At 40.8% G+C, this 27,843-nt stretch overlaps 1 protein-coding gene across 1 annotated transcript; it reads left to right on the top strand.

The window, feature by feature from the left end:
• RCSD1 (RCSD domain containing 1) lies at positions 1 to 27,510 on the top strand. The gene is made up of 6 exons (XM_028726827.2): positions 1 to 310; positions 17,727 to 17,831; positions 21,528 to 21,617; positions 23,050 to 23,121; positions 24,800 to 24,997; positions 26,511 to 27,510. The coding sequence occupies exons 1-6, from the start codon at positions 260 to 262 to the stop codon at positions 27,123 to 27,125; spliced, it is 1,131 nt and encodes a 376-aa protein (XP_028582660.2). The 5' UTR covers positions 1 to 259; the 3' UTR covers positions 27,126 to 27,510.
• Positions 27,511 to 27,843: the final 333 nt, after the last annotated feature.

Here is a 27,843-nt window from a genome sequence, read left to right as displayed (position 1 = left end):
ATCTGTTTAGATTCATGTCTAAATTTAAACCCTGATCGCTTTGCCTCCCCCCCTTCCCCCTCCCTTCCTCTCCCCCACCCAACCTCCCCGCCTTCCTGGTTCTCTAGTGCAGGCCACTTAGGACTCTGACAGTTTTTAAGCTGAGCTGGGGCTTGGATATTAAGCACTCCCAAGAAGTGTGTGTTCTTTTTTCCGGCCTGTGGCAAGGCTTTGTACAGGCAGACCAGACAGACAGAGGGAAGCTCCAAAGAGGAAGGGGATGGGGGAACCAGTACTTCCCAAGAACATCCCACACCTGCACAACAGAGAGGTAAAATTATTCAACCTTTCTCCCTGTCTCGGTCTTTGGTTATCTCTGTGTTGTTTTGGAACTTGACTCAAGTAAATGTGGTTCAAGTTAAACAGCTCAACTGACTGAGCTGCTGCTCTTGTTTTTGTAGCTTTTGGATGAAATGCAATTTTCATGTCCCTTTCCTGACAGAATGTGGGTTGATTTCATTTGGCTTCAGGAATCTGTTTGTGTCCAAGAGTGTGTGGAAGTTCATTCACTTCTGAGCCTGTCACTAAGGAATTAAAACTTTGCCTACTTTTCTTTAAATTGAAACTGGCACGACGTTCTTTGGGACAGAATGCAGAAATCCAGTTTTAAACTTTACAATATATACATAATCTGCTGCTAAGGCATAAGCTTATTTCTCTGCTTGGAATGTCATAGCTGTATGTTCTCAGAATTTACATTGTTGCTTAGAGCTAAGTTTCTTATCACTCACTCATGGACTGAACGTAGGGTTCCGTTTTTTATTTGTAGCAGAATTTCTTGTGCCCTGTATCACTCACCACACACAAGTTGCAGAAATCCAACTGCTTAAGTTTTTCTTCCCATGGAAAATCTGTGGTGATTAAGTGCTTCACCTGTTGAAATTTTGTCTGACATACAAATATTAAAGGCTTAGGTGCCTTGCCAGAAGAAAGCTGGCAAGTGAATTTCTTTCAATAAGATTTTAGGTGAGCTGGATGACATTTCTTTATTTTGTTTATGTATCTAGAAGTAGTAGGTTGATATCTGAGGGGGGCAAAGTTGGCCAAATAATGTGGAATCAGGTCAAATAATGTGCAGGAAAATAGGTAAGACCACAGAATCTCAAAAAAATATGGTTGGGGCTTAGATTGCTGCCAGAAAATGCGGTGGTTTTGCTCATATTTTTTATAAATTTTCAAGATATAAAGAAGAACATGTTTGTTCTTCAAGGCTTAATAGTCTTCAATGCATATGATAGATCCTCTTTTCTCCATTGCTTCTTTCTTTCCACCATCCTAGCTTAGCTTCGTCATTCTGATAACTTCAGCCAAATCTCAGGCTGCCCTGTTGATCTATTGCATAATAAATACACCTATGTTGCACAATGTCTGCATATCTAGCTTCAATGCTGCACTTTCCTTGCAAGGCTAACTCATTTTCTCTGCAGTCAAATTGCAGCATTTTGTATCTGACCGTCACCAGAGCATTGATTGCTTTTATGACTGCTGCAGAATAAGGTTCTGTGTTTGTGATGCAATTAGCGATGAACAACCCATCCGTCTCCACAGCTACACCATTTTGTGATTTTATTTTATTAGTATTGAAAACTAATTTTAAATCTCTACAAGCTGTGTGCTTCCTCCCATCTCCTCTACAACCCCAGGATGAAAGCATGCATCCTACTAGGCTTGTTTTATTTTTTGTTTGGTAAAGTGGCTGACAGCAAGGCTTTTCCAGCAGGCTGCCATTTTGTGAGCATTTTTAGTTTGTTTATTGGGCCTCTACAGATATCCTTTTTATTGTGTATTCATGATTATTTGTGCTCATGATAGCATTGGGGTGGTTATATGCAATCCTGTTTTCAGTGCTCTTTGGACCTGAAAAAGTTTTGGGGTGGACATATTGCTTCGTTTCCAATCTGTGCATATCCCATAACGCCCTGCTGAAATCCTGTAACTTTTTATGCTACAAATATTCTGGTGTTTAAAGGGTTTGTCCTGCTTTTGTTGCACTAAACTGCAGGAGAGCTCCTTCAGAGATAGCAGTAACGTAACATTGGGGAAGTATTGCAGAAGAACTAAGAAAAGTAAAAGGGTGTGTGGTCAGTCCTGTATAAATCCACCACTAATGTCTTATTATTGCATCAGTCACATGTTGCAGAATACACCTGCAAAAAAACCATTCTAGTGGAACCCTTAATTTTCTGGAGGCATTCGACCCTCTGCTGGGCTAGAGGGCAAATTGTTTTTAAAAGAGGAAAGGGTGAAAGCAACATGGCTATCCTGTCCTCTGCCATCTAGTGTGTACAGACTGGATGTTGTGTACTATCTTTGAAAAAGGACTTGCAAAAGGCTAAGGTAAAGGTGGTGGCACATTTTGATGTTATCACGTGACACTGGTGTCGTCCCCCCCCCGACCTACTCCAGCTACTGACATCATGTAAAAAGACATCTAATTCTTAAACTAGGATTCTCCATCAATACGATATAATGTTCTAAGGCAGTCTTATGGTTATCCAGATGTTGTTGGACTCCAATTCCAATGATTCCTTACTGTTTGTCATGCTGGTTGGGGCTGATGGAAGTTGGAGTCCAACATCATCAGGAGGGCCACCTGCTTCCCAGCCTGCCCTAAAGGGAAAGGTTGGGCGTTCCCAACTCAGCCAGCCTGCCAAACAAATCATGATTACTCACTCACTCTTCCATTGTCTCTCTCGAGACAGACGGATGCCAACAACAACAAAATTAAGACTGAGTGTAACCTATCAGGATAAGCTGCTGTTTGAGAGAGAACAGTTGCACATCAAATTGGTTAAAAGCTTCAGGTTTGGCCCTTTTCGACACGTCTTTGCCAATGCTTTCCTTCATCATATGAAAGTCTGCAAAGCCTCTCAAAAAGTAGTTCTCGTAGATTTGCTTCCCTGGAAGCAAACAGTTAATCAGTGTCATAAGCAATGAAATGTTTTATAATGTCAAGTTTCTGAAGCCCTTTTTTTATTTTTTTTGTAATTTAGAGGTTAGCAGTGGCAAATCGGATCACAAGATATTAATTGCTGTATAGAGAGAATCACATGCAAAAAGTAGCTACCAGCTTATATCCGGAACAAACAGTGGTCACATCTAGGCCATCAGAATAGGAGAAGCATTCAACAGTGGCTTTCGCTGAACTGGAGGCAGGCAGGAGGGGGGTGTTCCTCTGGGGGGGAAAGAAGTGTAAAGAACTGAAGGTAAGTAATCAATTAGTTTGAGGAAATTGACATATGACCTAGTTTTAGAACTTTAATCTAAAACTGCCACCTCATGGTTTAAAGTAATTATATTTTTCTTATTTTGCTTCTATTGTTTTTGGGTTTTCCTCTGGGAGAAATTAGTACCATTCCTTTCAAACGTTTCCTGTAATTATATAAAGTGCTCCTGGCACCCTCTACCTTTGATCATCTTAGTTTGCCAGTTCCAGTAATATGAACACTTGGCTTCCAGAGCTGTGTCTTAATAATAAATTAAATTATAGCCATTTGCAGAATTGAAACTATAGAAGAAATGTTACATAAAAATATCAGCCCAATAAATCAAGTATTTCTACACTTGTGTGGCTGAGAAAACAGAGAATTTGGCTTCTCACACTTGCCCTTTGGGGCTTACTTTTGAGTAGACATGTGTCTGACAAAAAAAATGAGAAGTCTCAAAGAAGTCAATTTTCAGAGGAGTGTTAAGATTTACAAGCTCCTTTCTCTAGATTCCATTCCTCAATCTCATTGTTAAAAGGCCAGTAGTCTAAAGTAAGGGACACAGATCTGTAGTATTGGGCTGTGTACTCATTACCATCTTAACACACAGCTAGCTCAGCCTTTCTCTCAGTTCAGAGCTGGTTTTGGGGAAATGCACAATGAGATACAAGACAGAGATGGCATGTGACAATGTGTATACACCATTTCCCAAAGCAGTGGTGGAAGTGCATTGGATGCAGACTGGGAATGTGTACACAACCTTCTGGATACACACTATACCTTTAAAGCACATTTGAAGCACATTCTCCCCACATCCCAGCCCAAAGGGTTGCATTGCAATCCCCAGCAACACCTAACAAAGTACAGTGCCCATTATTCTTGTGGGAAAGGGGCTTCCAATGTGCTTTAAAGGTATATTGTGCACACAACCTTACAGAGTTTTGTGGTGTGACCTTGAAATAAACTAAGTTGTGCAAGCAACATCTGACAAAACTGGTCAGAAAAGCTGTTGGCCTATATAACCTTGCCAGGTGCAATGGTAAAAATAGTTCGTCTTTGCAGAGCAGGCATAATGCATAGAAGCAACAGGAAACAGACACTTTCGCTTCTCCTTGTGCCAGCCACTTTAATTTAGCTTTTATTCAACTCCCAACTATTTTGAAGCTGGCTTGATTAGAGATGCTTACACACTCTACATTAACTGGGTTTCCCAGAATCAACATTTTGAGCAAGCCAGAAAATAGAAGTGTGCAGATGGAGTTGAAATGTTTTCCACTTATCAGCTTATGGAAGCAAGATAATTGATGTCCTTGTGCCTTAAATATATTATTTTTAAAAATAAATAAAAAATAGAATTTGCATATTAGGTCAGGCTGATGGTCTATCTGGTCCATCACCCATTCATTGCATCTGGGCCTGCTTGAATTATATATTACCCCGCTTAACTTTATATGTGATGACATCAGGATCACATGTGGGGCCTGTATTTTCAGCTATCAGTCCATAAGGCCCATCACTTGCCTGAGGAGTTATCACAAAAGCAGGATGGAGCAGCATATACATAGTCATCATCCCTATTCCTCCTGGTATCTGCCGCTTTGAACCTTTCATCTTATCCTATAACCCTTCTGTATTTCTGCACTTCATTTTCTCGGTATCAGTTTTTCCATTTCACTGTGTGCCTCACTTCCCTTATCTTTAGTGGAAGAAGAAAACAGAACAGGCCCAACACAGATCTATGGGAGCATACAATTGCTTACCTTTATCTATTATGAAAAGCGGCCATTAATCCTTACATCTTAATTTGCTAACTCTTAACAAACTGCTAGTCAGTGAAAGACCATTCCCTTCTTCCTGTGGCTATTTTTAAGAACACTTTGCCATGGGATTTGTAATTGTAATGCACCATACAAAATTTCTGAAGGACTAGAAATACAATATCTATCTGATCAGTATTATCTACATATTAGATTAGTGCCTTCAAACAATTCTGGTGGATTAGCCTGGCATATTTTGTCTTTTACAAAAGCGTTATACATTCTTCCTAAATGTGATGTGGCCATTTATTCTATTCTTCACCACAGTCCTTTTGCTCATATAGAGAAGGAAAGTTCATGGATTGTTATTTTTTTGGGAGAATATCTGAAATTTTAAAAGGACTGCTATCATCCCAGTATACTGGTATAGGCACATTTCAGTGATATTCCATAATTAAGAATCAGTTTCCATAGTGACTCGGTTCAGACAACCCTCTAAACCATGGTTTGGAGGGTGGTGGGTGAGCTGCTTCTTTGTGGCAAATTAGAACCATAGGAGTTTATCTAATCTATTCCCGTTACACACAAACAAATGGGAAATAGAAGAAAAAGGCATGTGATCCCAAGGTTCACTGTACTTTGACCACATTATGACAAACTATAGTTTGTTTTTACATCTGAATATTATGCTTGCAAGGATATACCAAAAAACTCTAAAGTGAAAAAGTGGCAAATTGTTTTTTTGAAAATACATGCATCATAATCTACTGTTCGGAGCTCTAAGACTGGCTGTGACTCTGTGCTGAGTGTGCCACACATGCACTGGCTGCCCTGGGTTTGTTGATGTATTGTGTGTGAAAACAGCCTTAAGAGTAAGGTCTTTTGCATGCAAGCCATCCAGTGCTGGCCAATGTGTCATTTAACTGTTTTCTCTACACCTTTTCCTACAGGCATATCATGTTGTATCTTCCTCAGATTTATTACTTTAAAAGAATAGCTCAAGTGTTAATACTTTCTGTAAAGAAAAGTCATTCACACTACACCACCACCTCTCTCACCTACTTTTGCTGTACCACGGCTAATCTCAATGCAAAAAATGCATTTCCCAGCTGCTAAGGCCTTTTCAATTTGTGATCAACAGGGGGCTGATAATATTGATCATTTGAAGGGTTTTTATCCTGCTCTTTGGTTGAAAAGGGCTCCCACAGCAGATCACAATGATCCGTACTGAGACAGTGCTTGTCCTCACAACACGGAAGGAAAATAGATTGGGGGAAGGAGGAAAAAAACAGATTCAGGTACTAGTTTTTTGTTTCCAAGTTCCAGCTAGGGTGGAAACGTTTCAAGGAAAGGAAGAGACAGCTGTTGGTGGTCTCTCAGCTGAGGTGATGGAATAGTCCTGCTTCCTCTTGGCAGCCTGGTGGAATGGGGAGGGGCCATAGCTGAGCGGGAGAGCACATGCTTCACATGCACAACATCATAGAATCATAGAATTGTTGAGTTGAAAGGGACCCCAAGGGTCATCCAGTCCAGGCCCCAGGAGTGCAGGAGTCCCAGATTCATTCCCAGGCATCTCCAGTTAAAATGGGTAAGTTCTGAAGTGCAGGAGATCATCATAATAGTTCTTATATCCATGTCCTCAAGGAGAATTGAAAAATTATGGCACAAGTGTTGATCCATTATTATAAACATACAAAGTGCATGTTTGGAAATGGCACTGTAAAGAGTCTGAGAATACAGTACTGCTTGCACTAAAGCTGTTACTTGAAAATCATTTGTATTGTTTGGGCGATTCTGCTTTCCCTTCCCTCATTAACTAGTCTCATGGGCTGAGGAAGGGGTGGAGGTAGTGGTGAGCAGCCAAAGGCTTGCATATTGAGATCATGGGAGAGAAGTTGCTTCAGAAGAAGGGAAGTAATGGCTTTTAACATATAACCGTGAACAAATCTACCTTGCTGTTCGGGTTCTTCCCAGAATGAGAGACACATGACTTCACAGCTGAAAGTAAAAGAGATCAACAAAGAGTGGCATGGGGGAGGGGGGGTTGGTCTACACATCAAAGGAGTCCACTGGAAAATCATATGTTCATGTTATATGAGTTTTACACACTTACGACCATAATGTGTAGCCTTGTTTTCCATTTCCTAGTTCCTCGTCATGTGGAGCACTGCCAGCCAGTGTGTAGGCGAGGTCTTACTTATCCATATGATAGCTGAGAGTTTATAATTTTCTGGTTTAGAAGATAAAAGTTTTAAAACCTTCGTTCACCAAACAAAAGTGCAATGTTTACCAAAATGAACTTTGCATTTTTTAGAGACACAGAAAAAAATAAATGATTAAACTTTTGGAGATGGGGTTGTTGGGCTTCTAACTGGATTAGCCCACTCTTGTTTTTGGGGTTGTTTATTAGTAATCTCTTCACTTTGGCACAACCATCTCTGAGCTTTAAACATTCTGTAATAAGGACAGGCTTGTGAATACTTCAGAGAATAAAGGATACCCTGGTCCAGACAAGCTGAGGCCCAATGTTTACAACAGCTGTTGCCAGCTGTGGAAGGAAGGAAGGAAGCCAGTGATGCTATTTGTCCTGTGGAGTAAAAACTGAGCCAGTTCCAAGACTTGGCTATTTCTAACTTTGTATATTTGCACACACCCTCTTAGGAGGACCACTGCTTGCTATTGTGTTCTCTTCAGGGAGGGTCGCCACTTATTCCAGAACAAAATGGTCACTTCGCAGTACAGCTGCTGTCCCTTAAAATAATCCACACTGCTCAGAAGTAAGTGCTACTGAGTGCAATGGGTATGTATAGAATTGGAGTGGCTTCCTGTGTGATCTTAGATCTTTGCATATTTCACCTTATGACACAATTTTAATAACAAATCCTTACGTTCCGTTTTTCATAAGCTACTATAAACCAAGTGAAGAGTCTTTTGCAGCCTGAGGGCTACATTCCCTCATGGGCAACTTTATACGAGGTATATATCTTTGGCCAGAGGCAAAAATGGGTAGAGCAGCAGATGCCTTTATATTCAAGCCATGCAAAACTCAAGAGGTTTCTACACACACACACACACACACACACACACACACACACACACACATCTATCCATCCATCCATCCAGGGGATGCATTATTCAAGGACACATTCCAACCCAGCAAAAGCACTCAAGGAGGTAGAGCAGGGCCAGTGAGGGGCAAGAATCCTGAGGGCCAGATAGGCCTAAAAGGCCATTTTTTTGCCCCTGCACCTGAGGTTCCCTACTCGTATTATTAATCATGGGTAATGTCCAGTGTTAGTCATACTTGGAGAAGGGTAACTGAAACCAGTGGGCATACTTTGAGTGCTTCTTATCTGGAGATCACCCAGTATGCTTTCCCTCACAGCTGTGTTAGTACTTTCATTAGTAAGCTTAATTGCCCTAGAGATTATTCTGAAGGGTGGTATAGAACCCTTTTAAATAAATAATAAATAAATAAAGGATGATACCTTTCCTTCCAGGTTATTGTGGCACTGTGAATTAAATGCCCTGCTTCTATTGCCCCCTTTGATTCTGTTTTCCATTATTTGGATTCACATTTTTCTGGCCTGATTTATTCACAACATTTTACACCTTTTCTCTGTACACAATTTGCTGATCATGTATAGTTTGGGGTATAGAGAACTTCTTGTTTAGATTAGGATGTTATTGTTATGAAAGGACATTATGGTTATATGCCGTTAGTTACATAAGAAACCTACAATTTACAAAATACACTGTGCCTCAGTCTAGAAAATCAAGCTGTACATGTGACAGAGAAACTGCCTTGCTGCCACTCAAAAATAACTACGTGCTAGCTACTACAGCTTTTAAATAATAAAAAGCTATCCATTCAAAATAAAAATTTAGTTCATATGCTGGGGGAGGGGACTTGTCTCAATGGTTCAAAGAGGTTCTTGGGGCCATGTTTCTCAAAATGTTACTTTGGGTACATTCACACTGGAGTCGAATGTGGATCTGAAGCCACTTGTCTCTTGCTTTTTTTGCACAGTGTCCACACGATATCGGCCACAGCCTGCCTGCCCCCACTGCTGCTTTCAGATTTTCCCAATCTGCGGATAATCCACTAAGATAGGAAAATTCAATATAAAAGTTATGTTACCTAACAGTGGATGCACTGACGCGCATTGTGTATATGGTTTTTCTTCCTTCACTGGGCATCACATTTGTCACAACGCCTACTTCCATTTTGTTTCCATCAGCCCAAAGGAAAGGCTGCAACCTGCCTCTTTTTACCAGGTTCTTGCTGAAGGCACATTCCCAGTATTTTTTATTTTTAAAGCAGCTATTTTACACAGAACTGTTTTTGTCCATAACTTGTATTTAAGCTTGAAATTGCCTGCAGGAGGTGGAAGACGGGGATTATTGTTTTGTTGGTTTTCTTTTAATTATTTATTTGTGTTTTTATCTTTTATTTTATTCTGTGAACTGCCCTGAGATCTTGTGATGAAGGGCAGTATATAATTTTAATAAATGATAATAATGATAATGATAATAATAATAATAAAGGCAAAGAGGAGGAAAAGAAGCAGCAGCATTTCATGCGAGCAACACCAAATCCTTGCCTGGGTTGGATTTTTTTTTTAATGCTCTTTTGTGTAAATCTGGTATATTAAAAAACCATGTATTTTTTTTAAAAAAAATAAAACACACACACACACACACACACACACACACACACACACACGTAAACAAATACCTGCATGCATGTCCACAACAGACCTCAGGTTTCCTTCCTTGGAGTGACACATACATTAAAACATTGTTTTACTATTTAATATTTATTAACAAAATGGTTTCAAAACGAGTGAGGGCTGAAGTGACTGATACAGAAGTATTAAAAATGAAGATGATTAGTGGTTGCACATTTCACAGGTGACCCCCCCCCAACATCTGATACTCTCAATGGTGCGTTTGCACTACACCAACCTCACTCCCACTACACCCCTATCACAGTACATAGCAGGAACTCGGGCAACCAGAGGTCCTGTGAAACCGTAGGTCAGGTGAATGTCGTGCCCCACTGTCCACTACTGCTTACTTCACTGTGGTGAACTGAAGCCTTTTATATTGACAAAACAAGAGGGCATGCACAGGATATCTCAATAGTTAATGCATAGCTGGTACTGAGCATACACTCTTGATTTAAAGCAGATAATCAACCCAAGGATAATTTAATCCAGCATTCTTTACTTTGAATCCTAGCAACCAGCAGGCACTAGGTGGTCCACCAGGAATGGCCAGAGATCCTCTGGTGAACCACAGCCTACCTTCAGTTCGCCTTGTTATATGATACAAGATTAAAGGGATTCCTAAGGGAAGAACAGTGATACAAGTAGGGAAGCATTTTGTTCTGGCAGAAGACATAAACGTTTGAGAATCTGCTGGGAACAGGTGCAGTGAAATCCTATACATGTCTACTCAGAGCTAACCTCCATTAAATGCAATGGGACTTACTCCCCAGTAAGTGTGCATGGAATTGCAACCTTAATTTTAGTATCCAGAAAGATCCTAAACCAAGCTAATCAGGAATTGAGCCTTAGTGATTTCAACTTGATTTACTTCAAAGTATGTTTGTTTAAAATTTCAGTCTTAATGCAAATTTGGACTTCATTAATTATTGTAAACGTGACCATTTCTTTCTATTTCCCCTCAGGTATGCAATATCTCCTCCTCTTTGTAAAATGGAACAAGTCATGCACATTTACCTCAGAAAGTTGCTATGTACACATAAAGTATTATTATTAAAAACATTTCTAGTCCATCTTTCTGTCTCAAAATGAGGTACCCAAGTTACTCACAAAAATACAAAATAAAAGTAGTGCACATGTGCTGAGTCATATTTCTGATTAAAGGGATTTATGTTTCCATGTTGGGTTAACACATATGAATTTTGCCAACTTCACTAATCTGCACAGACAATATTTAAAGAGAAGGGCCCGCTTGCTCTTTGCATACCACAGAAAGAAGAAAAGCATAACAACTTACTGTAAATCCAGACTCAAAAAACTAAACATCAGCTAAAAACTCCTACTGGGTAACTGTGCATAACTGTGCTATATAAGGCTCTTCCTGGCTCTTGTGTGTTTCAGTGGTATTAGTCTGCACGGCATAACGCTTTCCCTCAGACAAGTTTTAGCAATTCTGAATACTGTACAGTATTACATTTTCTACACAGCTGAATGTTTCTAGAGGCCCCAAAGCAAATTACCCCTTCTAAGCTAACCCAAGTTTAGCCTTCACTCAAATTTACCCTCATGAGAAAAACTGCGAACAGAGAATGGGCATCTTTCTGTCCAGGTTCTATTTCTGAACTTGTAGCTGTCACAGGAACTCTTGACACAGTGTAATGCTATTCTACATTGCTCAGGCAAAGAAGTTATAGAACCAGTGAGAAAAGGACGGAATTCTATGAAAACATTATTCTGAATAGAAATATTGTTCATTATTCAAACTGTAGAGACAGTTGCTTTTAAATAGGAAAGATAGCCAATATTTTTACCTTCATACTCTCCTGCTGTTCCTGAATGTTTCCTTTAACTCACCTGGGAAAGGCAGATCAGGTCAGCTATAGTCTCTGCTTTTCCTGCAGCTTTATTAAAGTTTGCCTTTGACAACTTCAGGTATTAATTTCAGGCAAACATCTCCATTAACACTGATATATCTACATTTGAATATTTTTATGCACTTGTTTAGTTCTATGATTATTGATTATCGTTCTTAACTATCGGCATTATTCTTGGTGGTCCTGGCAAAATAAGTTTTGTTCCTTGAAAGAACTTTAAAGAGTTGTAGGAAAATATTGAGAACCTGCATCTTAATTAGGGTAATAATATTTACGTCTTTCCCAGAACTGCCACCATCCTGAATTCTGTCCACCACTGTCAAATAATTAGCTATTCACTTTTACAATTATTAAATATGACACGAGTTAGAGAATTGTCGAGTAGGAAACTGTCATTACAATTAATACTAATATTTGCTAGGGGATGGACTGCTTTAAAAAATTCCACCCACCCCTCCTCCCCAGTAGTAAATTCTGAAATACAAGAGCACATCATGACAGACCCTATAGTCACAGTCCAACAAAAATCCCAAAATGTAGGCAACTGTGTTTATCTGTTATTATACACACCTACACCAAGGAACAGCAGTATATAACATACTACTGTAAGTTTATCAGGATCAGTGTGACTGCAATCCTGTGCAGTTTCCTGGGAGCAAGCACCAATGAACTCAGTGGTGCTTACTTTTAACAGCAAGGGTTCAACTTGTAAAACACATGGAAGTTTTAACAAAAGAACTTCAGCCATCTGAAAAGCAACCTTTAATTTGTAGAAAGGGTTGCACTGGGAGCCTGAGTATATTAGCTTTGATTATTTGCAGCTACTTTTTTATTAAACACCAACAGAGGCTTAACTGCAGAGGATGCAAGAAAAATTGCACAATTTCCTCTTTACAAAGGAGTGCATCAGATTGCCAAATGTCATGACATACGGAGAGGGGGAAATAAAACTAAAGCCGGCTGTAGAAAAAGGATGTTCACTCAGAGATCCAGTGTAGTTGGTAAGAATGGAGCGATTTGTTTACTCAACTCTTAATATGTGCTATTTCTTGTGCAGGGCCCCCTGCTTGCTCCTGTGTGCTCCCAATCAGAATAGTCATTGTGGAATTTCCTTCTAGGGGAATATCTACAGACCAACATGAGTCTACCCACTTCCTGAGTAACTTCTGCCTTGGCTGAGACCATGGAGAGAGTTAACAATCTCAATAGAGGCTCTCTAGATTCAGTCTCTTTTTGAGCAAGTATTCTTTCTGTCCAGTGCTTTTTTTCTGGGGGGACGACGCATACCTCTAAACATTTTGTGAATCTTTGTACTTTTGTCCATTTACTGTAGTTCTTTTTCCTGATTTGAACTATAAAATGGTGATTTTCTCGAGTCAAAATGAGAGTACCCCTAAACAGTATTTTAGTGGGGGGGGGGTCACTGTTTCTGCCTACTTGTTTTCTGTTTTTTTCACCAACTTTCTTTACTGGCTTCTTCTTTAAGTTACTAGAACACTTGCCTCCACTTAACAATTGAAGCAATATATTTGTGGTAAAAGAACACAAATTAAATGCTTGCCCTTTGAGACCATTTTCACATGTGACATGCAATTTAACCATTGCTTACGAGTCTCTCACTACATATATATTACAAATGACAGACCATAGTTAATATGTAAAGAGAAAGAGGCATTTGAAATACGAATGAGCTTTCTGACCAGTGTAAGTTTTTCTGTTTAAATTGCAATCCAACACTAACTAACTGCAGGTCCCAGGATTCCTTGTGGAAAGTCATCTGCTTGAAATGCATGGTGTGTAAATTGCCTCAGTTGAAACAAGCACCATATACTGTGTGTGTGTGTCAATATCATAGGGTCCCAGGAATACTGAGTGTTGCTGCTTCCTTTTTGCATCCATGATTGTTACTGGTGTTTACTTTTCAGTCCCCTCCCTGGTCTTTGTATGTACTTGAACTGGCAGTGGCAGGATCTTACTCTGTTGGTTGTCTTTTTTGTTCATTGTTACCATGGATGATTATGTATATCTTCTCTTTAAAATAATCCAGCAATGCTCAATAGATTCCTGGGACCCTAGTTGGCTAATGCTGTCCACAGATAATTAAAGGACATGAAAGGAACCAAGTTGCTTCAAAAATATCAGGTTTGGCCTGGCCTGTAGCTAACCGGATGTCTGTTAAGTTTTCAGAATGTGCAATATACCATATATGACCATAAACTGTGGTCCTTCTTCAAGCTATCTGTAGTCTTGGCCCTTGTTCTTCCAATGTTTAAATACCTCTCAACTATTTTAAGAATTGTAAAGCATAAACAGCAGTATCAATCTTCTTGTTCCTTCACTGTTTGTAAATGAGACTGCTTATTCTAGAAGGAAGGAAAAGTTAAAGAGAAGAGAAAAACTTAAGTTTTGATAAAGCTAGCCTCAGGGTCATTCCACTATCTTGTGGGAACAAGGCCCACTTCCTCTGAGTGTCTTTCCCTGACACTCACAGATGCAGCTGGATGATTTTTTTTCCCATTGCAACTCTTCCCCCCCCCTTTTTTTTCTTTTTTTACTAAGAGGGATTATGATACAGTAATAAGCTATCGTTTGCAAATATTGTCACTGTTACTGTGTTTAAGATACTGGCTGTTGAGAGCTGTGTGACTCTGTTTTTCCAGCTCTTAATATCCAGCATATTTTTGTAAATATAGTAGTTTCAGCCTGTTGTGTATGATACCTACATGGTACATATCAGATGTACAAAAGCACATATTTATTATTATTAAAGACACATTAGACTAAAATTAAAGAAACACAAATTTTAGGTAGGAACCATATACAAATTAGACTATTTTCTGTTTCTTACAATGTCCACAAGACTCTCATCTGTGAAAACAAAGTTGTATAGTAGGAGTATTGTATGTGCTTAAACTGTATGCAGATGTGACCTGATAGTCTACCTTGGTATGAGGCTGCTGTAACTGTCCACAATATTAATAATTAAAACTCCAGTTTTTAAGCAGTTCGTATCATTCTAGATACCCCTTCCTGTACCTCACCAATTCATTGGTATATTTTTAAAGATGGGGCAACCAGAGCTGCATACAGCATGGCACAAGTGTATATTTATATACAGTGGTACCTCTGGTTACGTATTTAATTCGTTCCGGAGGTCCGTTCTTAACCTGAAGCACTACTTTAGCTAATGGGGCTTCCTGCTGCCGCTGCGCCACCACCGCACGATTTCTGTTCTCATCCTGAAGCAAGTTCTTAACCCAAGGTACTATTTCTGGGTTAACGGAGTCTGTAACATGAAGCGTATGTAACCTGAAGAGTATGTAACCCGAGGTACCACTGTAATGGTATTATTTTCATTTCTGAATATTCATTTTAGCATTGGTGCAACACATGGAGCTAACATTTTCAGTGATTCAGAATCATTTTTCCTGAGTGGTTATAGTCAATTTAGATGATTCTGTCTTCTCTCTTTTTTTGTACCGGGGTATATCAGTCTGCACTCACTTACGTTTAATCTCATTTGCCATTTTGTTGGCAGTCATCCAATATGTAGAGATCTGTTGAGTTCTTCTAGGTCTGCTTGGGATGTAATCTTCCTGTGAATAATTTGGTGTCATTTGGAAACTTGACTACTTTGCTATTCATCCCAACTCCTGATCAAGCTTGCTATTTACTTATCCTGGTAGTGAAAACTGTCAGTTTATTCCTCCTCTCTGCTTCTTGCTTTTTTTGCAAATTAGTAGTTGATATATATAGATCTGCACACTTGTGGATATCCTCCAACAATTCTAGGTAGTTAGTGATGCAATACTTCCATGGGCAAAAATCATAATGATTCTTCCTTTGTGACGTGATGTGATGGGCTGCAGAGTTAGGTGGAATCCTATCTTCCACTGCAGTTCTGAGGGAAAGTAGGGGGATAGTTTCTTGGGGACATCCACTGACTTGACTGGGAATGTTTATGCCACCTCTTTTGCGCATGTAGAGTTCTCCTGGAAATGTTGCAGGACAGATTTGTGGGTTGGCACAAGATTCCAATGAAGTCCCACTCCTTCCCTGCTGCATCTCTGCTCCATCCGATTGTGCTGTCAACTTTGCACTAGTCTAATTCCACCCACCTCAACCCTTTGGTGTAATGCTCTGCTGTTGTTGGGGACTTTAAATAGTTATCCAATCATCATCAGACAGAGAACTCATAGATATGGTTGTGATTCTCAGAAAGAGGGCAAATGTGAGGTCAAATATTAATACTACAGAGATATAGAGACCCAACCTGGAACAATCTCAAGATTGTTAAAATGAAGTAGCAGCTGGGAATGGACAAATCTGTGAGTTTCAGTTTCTCATTTTTCCAGTTTTAAGTTCCAGATCAGTTGGTGATTTATTTTTTTAAATCTTCATAAAAATTCATCGGCATTTTAGTCCTAATTTAGCCAAACCTACATATGTTTATAAATAATTTTGCCTATTGTACACATTTTTGCAAAATTATTTTCCCTAATATGATACATTTTAATGCTATTTTCAGTAATGTGTGCATATGCACACTTTACCCTAGTATATGCATTTCTGTTTTAAAGGTTTTCCTTTAATTGTGATATTTGGGAGCATAATCTGAGCATCTGCAGCTGCCAATCCTGCAGGCCACGGTCCATAGCTAGTTTGCTCTTGTCTAATCTTAGAATGGTATGCTAGCTGCCTCCTGTGAATTGAAGGACAAACCTCTTTCTCACACATAGGGAACAATATGGGCGGAAATAGAAGTTATGAGGGAAACAGAGAGTTCCCAGCTCTTGCAGGAAAGAATTGGAGGGTAAGGGGGTGGGAGTTGTTTAACCTTTTTACTGCCTGCCAATTCTCTCCTGCCAATAACTCTCCCCCTCAAGCAGTTTTAAAACAGTGCTTGAAATACAGGAGATCCAGAGTGGGCCTGGTGGTCCCTTTCCTTTTTGTACTGCGCCACTTAGCTATTGTTCTTAGAATACCTCAAGGGGCTCTTAATATGGGTCAAATTGTGGGGGGGGGGGGGAGGTGTCTTTCCCTTCCCCCAGTTTGAGCATTTTCTCCCTAGATGGACTCCAGAACTATAAAGCAGTTCTGCCAGTAAAATTGGCCTGGGTTAGGTGCATTTAAAGGAGGGAAATACCGAACAGGGCAGGGGCTTAAGTTTCCCATCCTCTCCCACAAACCAATTTCTTGCAACTATGCCTTGCCCCTCCCCCTGCCCAGTCGCCTGCCCCAAACATTACCTTTATTTATTGAGATACTTCAAACTCCCTCACCCTGTATAAAAACAGAAAAGGGAGGAAGCCACTCTGAAAATAAATATGGAAACCCCCCCCACACACACATACACAAAAGAAGATTTCCAACATTTCAACAGAGAATAAGTCAAATTATCATGCTGAATAATAGACAAAGGTTGACATGCCCTGTTAAGTTATACTCAAAGTAGATCGACTGAAAGCAATGGATGTAAGCCAGGGGTCGGCAACCTAAGGCCCATGGGCCACAAGCGGCCCACGGGGGTCGTTTAACCAGCCCATGAGCCGCCCCCGAACCGAGCCGCCTGCTCGGCAAGTCCCCGCGTGCCGTGCTAAACCGGCGCAGCTCAGGGACTCGCTTCTGCAGTGCCGGAAATCGCTTCTGAGCAGATGCTGGAAATCACAGGTGTGCACTCTCATGAGCACCCGCAATCTGGCCCATGGAGGGATCTCCGCTGGAGTGAACCAGCCCAGGCGAGGTAAACCTTGCTGATCCCTAATGTAAGTCTATTGATTTCAATACATAGGCGTACCCAGGATTTATTTTTCAGGGGCAGACTTGGGGGGGGGGGGCAGAACTAAGTTATCTGCGACACAATTGGTCAGTTAGTTAAGTATTTTTATTTATTGACTTGATTTAGGAGGGGACAGCTGCCCCTGCACTCCCCTGGCTACACCCATGTTTCAATAGGTCTAGTCTGAGTATAGCTTAGTTGGCTATCACTCAAAGACTTCCTGATAGAGCTGGAAGTGACTGCCCCTGTTGCTTTATAATAATTGTTTTTAGCTTCAGAATCTCCACTGATTGCCGTATTTTCATACAGTGACAAGCTTTTTGTTTCTGGTCTTTTTTCAGGACAAGCCATCAGGAACCAACATGGTGGAAGAGAAGTCCACAACTCCCTCAGTGGCAAAGCTGGCAGGAAAATTCCAAGATCAGTCATCTCTGTCTGGAAAGGAGGTTAGGTACAATTATCATTGTTATGTGGATTTCTATAGAGCTGCCCATCAACAAATGTTCTCTGGGTGGCTTACTACAAAAAAGTATTAAAACACAATAATAATGAAACCTAACAATAAACAATAACACTTCCTGTTATAGAGGCATTAAAATAGTTTGAAACTCAACCACAAAGGAAAAGGAAATTGGGTGACAGGCTATCTGGAGAACTGATGTTTCACTCTCAAAGGCAGCAGGAACCAGAGACCATCAGCGAAGGGGGCAAGCTGTTCATCTGGTCCTCCTCCACAGCTGCTGGAATTCCTCTTCCTCTTGAGGAAGCTGGCATTTTCATACCTTTGGCTGGCCTAGTGAAGCCTGACCAACCCCAACCCCTGCTGAATGACTGACTGAGAGTCTGCCTAGGCTCAATCTACCTGGGGAGTGGGGGCTATATAATTACCTGGTCTGGCGAAGTCTCCCCTTTGGGGGGGAGGCAAGGGCTGCCCACATAACATCATTTTCTCTGGGAAAGGCCTTGCCCTAGTTGTTTAAAATATTTTAAATTGTTTTAAACTACTGTACAGTACTTTTAAACTTGGGTGTTTTAAAATGTGAGGGGGTTTGGCTGTTTTTTTTAAAAAATTAAGAGATATAAGATGTGCCTGGGAAAAGAGGAGCTGGGGAGAGCAGGGGGCGCCCCAATCACAGTGGTTCTGGGAAAGGGGAGGTATGGTGTTAGTGACTGTGCCATGTGCCAGGCCTCCCTCCAACCAGGGGAATTATGGTAGCCCTATCAGCCACCCCTTGGGTCTGTGGCTGCGGCTATAAAGCTTTTAATGGCTCAGGACTGCAATGCCTCAAGGACCACCTCTACCCATATGAACTGACCCAGATCCTGCAATCATCATTTGAAGCCCTTCTTCATCTGCCCCCTCCATGAGATGCCCAGAGGGTGGCACCCCATTTGTGGAATGCTCTCCCCAGAGAGGCTTGCCTGGCACCTTCATATCTTTAGGCACTTGGGGAAATGTTTTTCTATAACCAAGCCTTTGGCTGATAAAATGTTCTATGGACTTCACAATGTGTTTGTGGGAGGGGGACTATTGATTTGTTTTTGTTGTGTTAAGTATTTTGTGTTCCCATTTTGTACTTTTATATTGTACAACATCACCACCCTGTGATCTTCAGATGAAGGGCAGTATACAAATTTAATAATAATGTAAATCATGTGTGCTTATGCTTTATTAATCACAGAAATGCATTTATTTATTTTGCATTACTATTCTAGTTTCGCTGTTGGCTGAAATGGTCTGCAACTAGATTTTCTTTTGTGCCAATTTCTGCTGGCACTAAACAGTACAGAATTAATGAAATCTTCAGTTTCAGAAAACAACAGTGCAAGAAGAGAGGGTGTGTGTTTGCATGCAAAAAATGCCTTGGGATTTTTAGAATTTTCCTAACACTTTTACACAATAAATTTGCATTTTTATTTATTTTTACTAATTTGTCTTAATTCTTTCTTCAGAGTAGCAAATCCATTGCTATGCTGCCTGTTTTGTATTATCATTAGTAGCAGCATTATCTAATAGATAAAGCACTGAATGCCAAAATAGGCTTCTAAGCTGTTTACAAGTATAAAAACCAATAATACAAATACTGTTAAAATATAAACAATCATAATTAAAATGCACCAGGAAGCAATCCTATTAAATCATTTTAAAAATTAATAAATTCATAATTAAAATATGCAACAAAACAATCCCATTAAAACAACACAGCAGTTAAAATAGGAGACCATTGCAAAGAGATCAAAGAAACGTTTGTGTTAAATAGGTGTGTCTTCAAAAGCCAGTGGAGTGCCAGTACAGATAGGACCTCTAAAACTTCAGCAAGAAGTGCATTCCATAACACCAGTGACACCAGTAAAAAAAAGCCTTATCAACACAGACACACATCTCTAATTGTTTGTAAATCTTCCATTTTCATCATTATTTTGTAAGCTAAGCACCCCCTCTCCTACATGGGAACGCACACAAGCTATGGTTTATTTTTAAGGATGCATATGCAAGCAGTAACACCTTTACCCACTTCGTATCAATGATGTATTAATAGGATACTGCACAATTTTTATCAGATCAGGGCTTGTAGCAGTAGCAGGATTGTGCAGAGGTTAAAATGCAATTAGAGCATGCATCATAAAGGGCTCAAAGGTGCTGATAATCAGGAACCACTGTAGTACCGGTATATTTCCTTAATATATTTTCATTCAGTTTACAGCTGCAAGAACTGCAAATACCATTTTCACAGGCACTTGCAAAATTGCCCCCGAGTCTCACCCCCTTGTTCCTTACTGTTACAAGTTCTTGCAACTAGTCTGATAGTACTTGTGAATATAACTTTGCACCTTAAGTCGTGCTTGGTGACAGTCAGTTATGAAAAAGCTTTCAAATGTAACAAGCTTTGTTGCTTCACAGGAGCTAGTGAACTCAGAAAACAATTTATTCTCCTTACTTTGCCTTGAGACACAGTGCAGGCATGTGGAGAGAGTTGTGTCACTTGTTATCAGTAATGTTATAAAAGGTAAAGGTACCCCAGGCCTGTACGGGCCAGTCTTGCCAGACTCTAGGGTTGTGCGCTCATCTCACTCTATAGGCCAGGAGCCAGCGCTGCCCGCAGACACTTCCGGGTCACGTGGTAAGCGTGACAAGCTGCATCTGGCGAGCCAGCGCAGCACACGGAACGCCGTTTACCTTCCTGCTGGTAAGCGGTCCCTACCTTCCTGCTGGTAAGCGGTCCCTATTTATCTACTTGCACCCGGGGGTGCTTTCGAACTGCTAGGTTAATAATAATAATAATAATAATAATAATGATAATAATAATAATTTTATTATTTATACCCCGCCCATCTGGCTGGGCTTCCCCAGCCACTCTGGGTGGCTTCAAAAAGAATATTAAAATACATCAAACATTAAAAGCTTCCCTAAACAGGGCTGCCTTCAGATGTCTTCTAAAAGCCTGGTAGTTGTTCTCTTTGACATCTGGTGGGAGGGTGTTCCACAGGGAAGGCGCCACTACCGAGAAGGCCCTCTGCCTGGTTCCCTGTAACTTGGCTTCTCGCAGTGAGGGAACCGCCAGAAGGCCCTCGGTGCTGGACGTCAGTGTCCGGGTAGAACGATGGGGGTGGAGACGCTCCTTCAGACGCTCCTTCAGACGCTCCAGGTTGGCAGGCGCTGGGACCGAACGACGGGAGTGCACCCCACCGCAGGGATTCGAACCGCCGACCATGCGATCGGCAAGTCCTAGGTGCTGAGGTTTTACCCACAGCGCCACCCACGTCCCTAGTAATGTTATGGACACTATGCAATAGGTGACTGTGACACTTTCTGCCCAGCATAGAGTAGTGTAGTAATTTTGTTGAGTGGAGAAAGCATTGCATATTTCTAACAAGAAACAAAAGGAAACAGAAATCATGATTATACTCTTTTTGTCCGGAACAGAAAAGACAGGTGAGTCTAGCAAAATAATGCTTGTTGTTGTTGGCCTCCATCTGTCTTGAGAGACATTAGTGGAGTTCTGCTAAATAGGCAGTAACATCTCAAGAGCTTTCCCCAACCATCTGCTCTTAGGTCCTTTCCCGATATAAAGATTGCATTTTCCATTTGATTTTCCTTCCTTCCTCTTCTGTCAACTGATAAGCTGCTCCTCTATTTTTAGATACCAGTCACTAAACCAACCCGTAGAAAACCACCATGCTCCCTTCCTCTCCACACAAACAAGGCAGAGCTTGGCCAGAATGGTGAGCTAGTAAGTATCAGTGTTTTAAAGAAGTTATTGTTTCCTTTCCTTTTGTAAGCAGTGTCAGTCTCTCTAAAGATGTAATGGTCCAGAGGTTAGTATGATGGGTGGGCTGGCTGACTAAATGAGTATCAGGTTGATGTTGTTATGCTACACATTTCCTATGTCACTTTAGATCCCAATGGCATCCTTCAATGCTGACAGAGTAGGGAAAGTCAGTCTTATTACAGGTCAAACAACGGTGCACAGACACAATTGGTGCTCTCCTTCTACCACTGGGACATGATTCCATCCACATGAACCACTGATACTGCTAAGCCATTACACAGCAGCATAAATTCACTTCAACTAGAAGAAAGATAGCTTTCAGGCTAACCTATGGGTGCCCTACCTCATTAAAGTTAAGGCTAGTGTTGCTGTGTAGCATACGGGACATGAAAGGGCAGCTCTGTCTATCTGGACAGTATGAGATGTCAGCTTTGCTTGGATCATATACAACTAGAATAAGCATCAGTCTGTTTGGAGAATCCGAACTGGTTTTCTAGCTGAGATCAAGAACAGGCTTCTCCAAACTGGTGCCCTCCATATGTTTTCCCATCTGCACCAGCCAGCACAGCCATGCTTGTTGGGGCTGGTGTAGGTTGTCATCCAAAATATCTGGAGGACACAAAGATGGGGAAGGCTAATCTAAAAGGATAAAGGAACACAGAAGCCACATATCTCTATGAACAACCCAGCTGTTCCAGAAGAAGATGGGTGTACATGTACACATGGTCCAATGTTATATTATTTATTATATTTGTCACTACAAAAATTGTCTAATTTTTTTTAAGCATACAATACAAAATTTAAAATACATCAGAATGTTTTTTGTTGTTTTTTTAATGCAAAACTAGTAGAATATCTAGTCATCAAGTGCATGCCATGAGGCCTGGCCTGCACCCTCTAAGTTTGCCTGCTGCCCTCAAGTACAGTCAAGAATGCTGTCCTGTCACCAGTATAGAAAAATAAAAATAAAAAATCCAGACTGCTTGTCTTCTGGATATGAAATGGAGGGGCAGAAACACCCTGCCTTCACCTTAGGCAGCAAAAATACCTTGGGCTGCCCTAAGGTGGAAACGGCAGCAATAGACCCTAAGGGGCCCAAGGCATCTGTGTTTGCCCAGCATGCTAAGGCCAGGCCGTCTTTTCCCCTAAAACTGTTGGGGAACCCACCTTTTGCCCACCTTGAGGTTCCCACATGCATGCTGACATTTCCCTCTTATTTCTCAGGAGCCCAGTTGTGGCCACTGTTGACTTATAAGGTAAATTCATTATCAGAAGGATTGTAACGACAGCTCATTTTGTTCCTTTTCCACCTTTCTCCATGCCTTACGCACACACAACCTTAATGTGTAGCAAACTGCCTATTTGCAGCAGTCTCCTGTTTCTCTTTCTACAGAAGCCATCTCCAAATGCTTCACATCCTCTAAAGGTTAAGGTAAAAAGCTCTCCCCTAATTGAAAAGCTACAGGTAAGATCTGATTACGTACGCATTACAAGTTAGGATGCAGTCCTATACTCCAAGGAAAGCTATCCCCTCAGCTCCTCCAAGTAAATATTTCTGGGCCCCCAAAACACCTCACTGATTTTGTTAGTCACAGCAGAAAGAAAAAATGTTCAATAAATTACCACCCAGCCCAGTACCTTAATAGGATGTAAATCATCCCCTAACTTGTCATGGGATCAATAATTTGATGAATGAGGTGGGGCCCTCACCTTGGTTGATCAGCATACATCAGCTGCAGAGGGGGGCTGTGTGTGTTATGTACACATGTGAGTGTATGGGGTAGCCATATCCACCATTAGCATGTGATCCTCAGAGGATTGGCTAAGGGTGAATGTGGCTTTGGGGACAAAAAGGGTTAGTCATCTTTGCTATACATTTTTATTACTTTCCATGTGCTTTTAAAATTGCAATGGTATTTGCTTCTGTCAGTAATGCCTGCTTGATGCTAGTGTGGCTAATTGTTAAAGATGAGAGCGTCTGTTTTTGTCCCAGCTCATGCTATTGGTATTGTGAACTTGGCCCTAGTAATCCACTACAAAAGCATTCCAGGATCCCAAGCAATATGAGCTTCCTCATATCACTGCCCTGCTAATGACACCCAGGTTTTTCAACTACACTGGTCACCTTAACAGCTGCATTATCTGGGGATTCAGACATGAACAACATCACAATCACATGCTTTTCTCCTGTGGTATTTTTGGTAGTCATCTGGACTGGAAGTGAGAAAGATTTCACAACACTGGAAGCTTAGGAGCATTCTCTTGATGAAGATGGATAGAGAGATTTAAATCTAATATTATTATGGCTTTGTTCACAAGCTCTCCCATGCCAAGCCACTGAAGATATATTCTCTTGGCTGAGGGGCTGGAAAATCCTTCAGGCTTTCACTGACACAAGAATAGTCTTTGGATCCAGCTATTTGGGAAGGGAAACTATCCTGTCATATCTTCTCTTCTACAGATAATTTGTTAACAATGTCACTGCTAGATACATTTGCTGTTTAAACTTTAAACAAATGTTTTAAGAGCAAGGGCTCCCCCTACGGTCATGTTAAACAATAGTAATTTCCAAATGGTGGGCAGTAGGTCATTCTGGAAGCTTGGGGGCGGGGTGGGTAGAGAACCTCTGATCCTGCAGATGTTGTTGGACTACAACTCCCATCATCCCTGACTACTGGCTATCCTGGTGGGGATTGATGAAGGCCATAGGCTCCATGCCTCACATGAAAAAGCGAACAGGATTCCGAGAGGTACTTCTGTATACAGCGCAAGTTGGTCCATAAGGACGAATGGAGCACTGTCTGTCAGCTTCTTCCTCCTGAGTTTCAGTGTAGCCTCTGTAGAACTCAGCAGGGAGAGGAAGGAGGGCTGGCCTTTGCCTGTTGGTTGCTCTGGCTCCATCTACCATTGATCTCTCTGCCTTCCAACCCACCAGTGCCAATGGGAACTTGCCACCACCAAATGCATGTGTCCAGTGACAGCGATTGGTGTGGCATTGAGACCTGGGTTCTGAGTTAAGACAAACAATTGAGAACATGTGTGTTAATATATTAATCTGTTAAGTGTACTTCACATCCAGAACAAACTTTTGGTAATAGGTGGGGTGATAATATTGAGACACAACTGTTTTCTTTTCTTTGCAGGCCAATCTGGCATTTGCTCCAGCTGCCCTGCTGCCAGGAGCTTCTCCGAAAAGCCCTGGCCTAAAAGTAATGGTTTCTCCATTTAACAGCCCTCCATCCACTCCTGTCAGCCCAAAGTCTCAATCAAGTGAAGCTGATGAGACACCAGTTAGTTTTGATAAGCCACCAGAGGGCACTCATCTTCAATTTTATAACAAGGTATGGTATATGTGTGCTGGTCTTTCACAATGCAGGAGACAACTTGTTAGGAAAGAGGAGAGAGAGAGAGAGAGAGAGAGAGAGAGAGAGAGAGAGAGAGAGAATATGGCTTTTTGTATTGGGGAAAGGATCTGGAGATCAGAGGCACCTATGCTTCCTCCTGCCCTGCCCTGCCTCTCTGTTGCTGCACAACTGGACATGATATACAGATATGTTTTTATTTCTGAATCTGCTGTTTTGCGCACACACAAAAACCAGTAAATTGTAAAACATGTTTGGGGTTTATTTGTTTGTTTTTTAATGTCCATTTTGCCTACTGTGAAAGATGCTTGAAATGTTTGCTTTGGTGGAAGTTTAATTCTTGCACAGTGCCATGGACAAAACATTTTTTAAAGGCCTGTGCACACTGGTAAATAAATATATGCACACATGCAGTAAAGGACATGTTTATGGAACATTTGGAGGATGGGGAAGTAGTAATTGAGTGGAAGTGATAAAATACATACCACAAGCACCACTATTTATTTATTTATTTATTTATTTAATATGCTGCCCTTCACCCGAAGATTACAAGGTGGTTTACAGAATAAAAATGCAAAAGGAAAACACAAAATAGGTTAGTGTAGATTGGAAATATTGAGATAGTTTTTGGAGGCAAACAACTAAAAGTAATCTTGTGTAAAATAAAGCACATAAAAGTGCACATAGAAAAATCAACCCACATATGCATTACTGTGAGCACCATCTTAATCTAGACCTCCTTACTTCTGTCTGGTTTCCCTGATATTCCTTTCTTGTGCTTCCTCTCTTCCCTGATCTCCAAACAGCCACTTTGGATTTGATCTGCTTGAAAGTTGACCTTGCCTGTTCCTCTTGTGCATGCTTGCTTTTGAGGACCTGATCCCAAAGTCATAAGCTATTGGCCATGAAGTTCAGTCTTGCCCAAACTACCAGTATCCCAGATATTGCAGTGCAGCATCAAGTACTCCAGGACCATTCACTGGTGCCACTGAACATGTGAAGTCATTATTTCTTTCACTTAGTCTGGGATCAAAAAATGAATAAATAAAATGCTTTCCATAGAAATTTATTTCTTACTTATAAGCAGGAAAAGAATGAGTCAGGACTCTTCAGCTTAAATTCTTGGTTTTCAGATTTGAACACAATCTCATGTTATGGTAGAATCCCTAAAGTTGGCATGGACCAGAGAATCATATTTGTCATCCATGCATGCTATGTTGCCCATCTGTGTAACAACACAACAGTCATATACACACAAAGGTGGGCACAGAAAATAATCTATTAACCTCTTCTCCCCTTTTGTGATAAGGGGCAACCATCTGTTCTCTCTCATGAAAATGAAGGTGATGCCAAATGCTATTGATGTAAAGGAGAAATAGTACAGTATATGACTTAAGAGTCTAAACATATAAACATCCATGTTGGGTGTTTTGTTGATTTTGCAGCATTGATCTCCTTTATGGTTTTCAATCCCAGCTCTATCCATTTTCAGGTACGCACACGGGGATCAATAAAACGCAGACCACCCTCTAGAAGATTTCGAAAGTCTCAATCAGAATATGGAGATGACCTAGATATAGGGGTGACAGTTTCATCTCAGGAGAATGGTGCTGAGGAGGAGAATGGTGTATTTATGGACAAGAAAAAGGCAACAAAGTCACTCTCTCCCCCTGTGGATGGTCTAGATCACCGTGAGAAACAAAAAGAGATAGGATCTGATGAAAAAACCCCACCAGGACTAGTGTCCAGAAGAACAGAAAGCAAAGAGACAGAAGCAGGAGCAGAAGAAACGGTGTTATGCAAAGACAGCAAAGAAGAGAAGCCACATCAGAATGTTTCAGGGGGAAATTCATGTGAGAACATCAAAGACGACAAAGAGAAGAATCCAGATCATGACAATGCAGAGGATACAAAAATAAAATCACAGAAGAGCACTTTGAGTGATAGGGAAGATGGTATTGCTTCTGACCAGGAAATAAAAGATAAAGGAGAGAGGATGGCTCAATTAAGAGAGAGTGAGGACACACATCTGATATCAGACAAACAAGACACTGCAACTCCAGAGCTTGCAGGAGACACAGAAACCTGTACAAGCTCCAGAGTGTGATAGTAGTAAAATCGTTGGGCACACAGTAAATGGGAAACCAAGGTTATGGAGGGATTCCCACTAAAGTACTTTCTTATGAATGAGCAAAAGCTCTTCCTTAAAGGAAAACCCCAAAGATATCAGTGTTATCCTTTTCCTTTGGCAGTTTTTAGGCTATTTACTGCAGCAAATCTGGTCATCTGTGATGGAGGATAGCCTGATACAGACAACTAACATTCTAGGCTTTTCAAGCTGGTGGCACACCAAGAAGAATGATTGCGCAGAGAATTATTGTATGTTGACTTAAGGAATGCAACAGTTACTGGGGCTTTTTAAGCATTTTTCATATAGAAAGAACTATCATGCATATTAGTTACGTTTTCTGATTAAAGTGGACATTTCCAAACCTCTTGTGGCTTGTCAGCTGTAAACTATGCTGCATGCATAACAATTACATGATCACCCACACAACCACACAAAACAATCCCTTCTGGTTTAGTTTGTGACTATGGAATAATTTGTTATATGTGGTAAAGGAAAAAATTGCATTTGCAAGAATAACATCTAGCAAACTCTTTTCATCCCCTTTTCTGGAGTATACAAAGTCAGATCATTGTCCATCTAGCTCAGCATTGTCAATACTGACTGGTAACAGTGCTTCCCCCCAGCCCTATTTGGAGAGATCAATAACTGAACCTAGGATATTCTAGATGCTAACCATATGCACCACCACTAAGTT

This window comes from Podarcis muralis, chromosome 4 (genome assembly GCF_964188315.1).
Source record: "Podarcis muralis chromosome 4, rPodMur119.hap1.1, whole genome shotgun sequence".
In the NCBI taxonomy this organism is placed as follows: domain Eukaryota; kingdom Metazoa; phylum Chordata; class Lepidosauria; order Squamata; family Lacertidae; genus Podarcis; species Podarcis muralis.
Note: the sequence above shows the minus strand (reverse complement) of the source record. Positions and strands in the feature narration are given on the sequence as shown.

Bases quoted from the DNA above. Each gene is read 5' to 3' on its own strand.
- RCSD1 (XM_028726827.2), top strand. From the start codon at position 260: ATGGGGGAACCAGTACTTCCCAAGAACATCCCACACCTGCACAACAGA. The intron at 21,618-23,049 runs GTAAGTATCAGT...CTCTTTCTACAG, and splicing joins TTGGCCAGAATGGTGAGCTA to AAGCCATCTCCAAATGCTTC. The intron at 24,998-26,510 runs GTATGGTATATG...ATCCATTTTCAG, and splicing joins ATCTTCAATTTTATAACAAG to GTACGCACACGGGGATCAAT.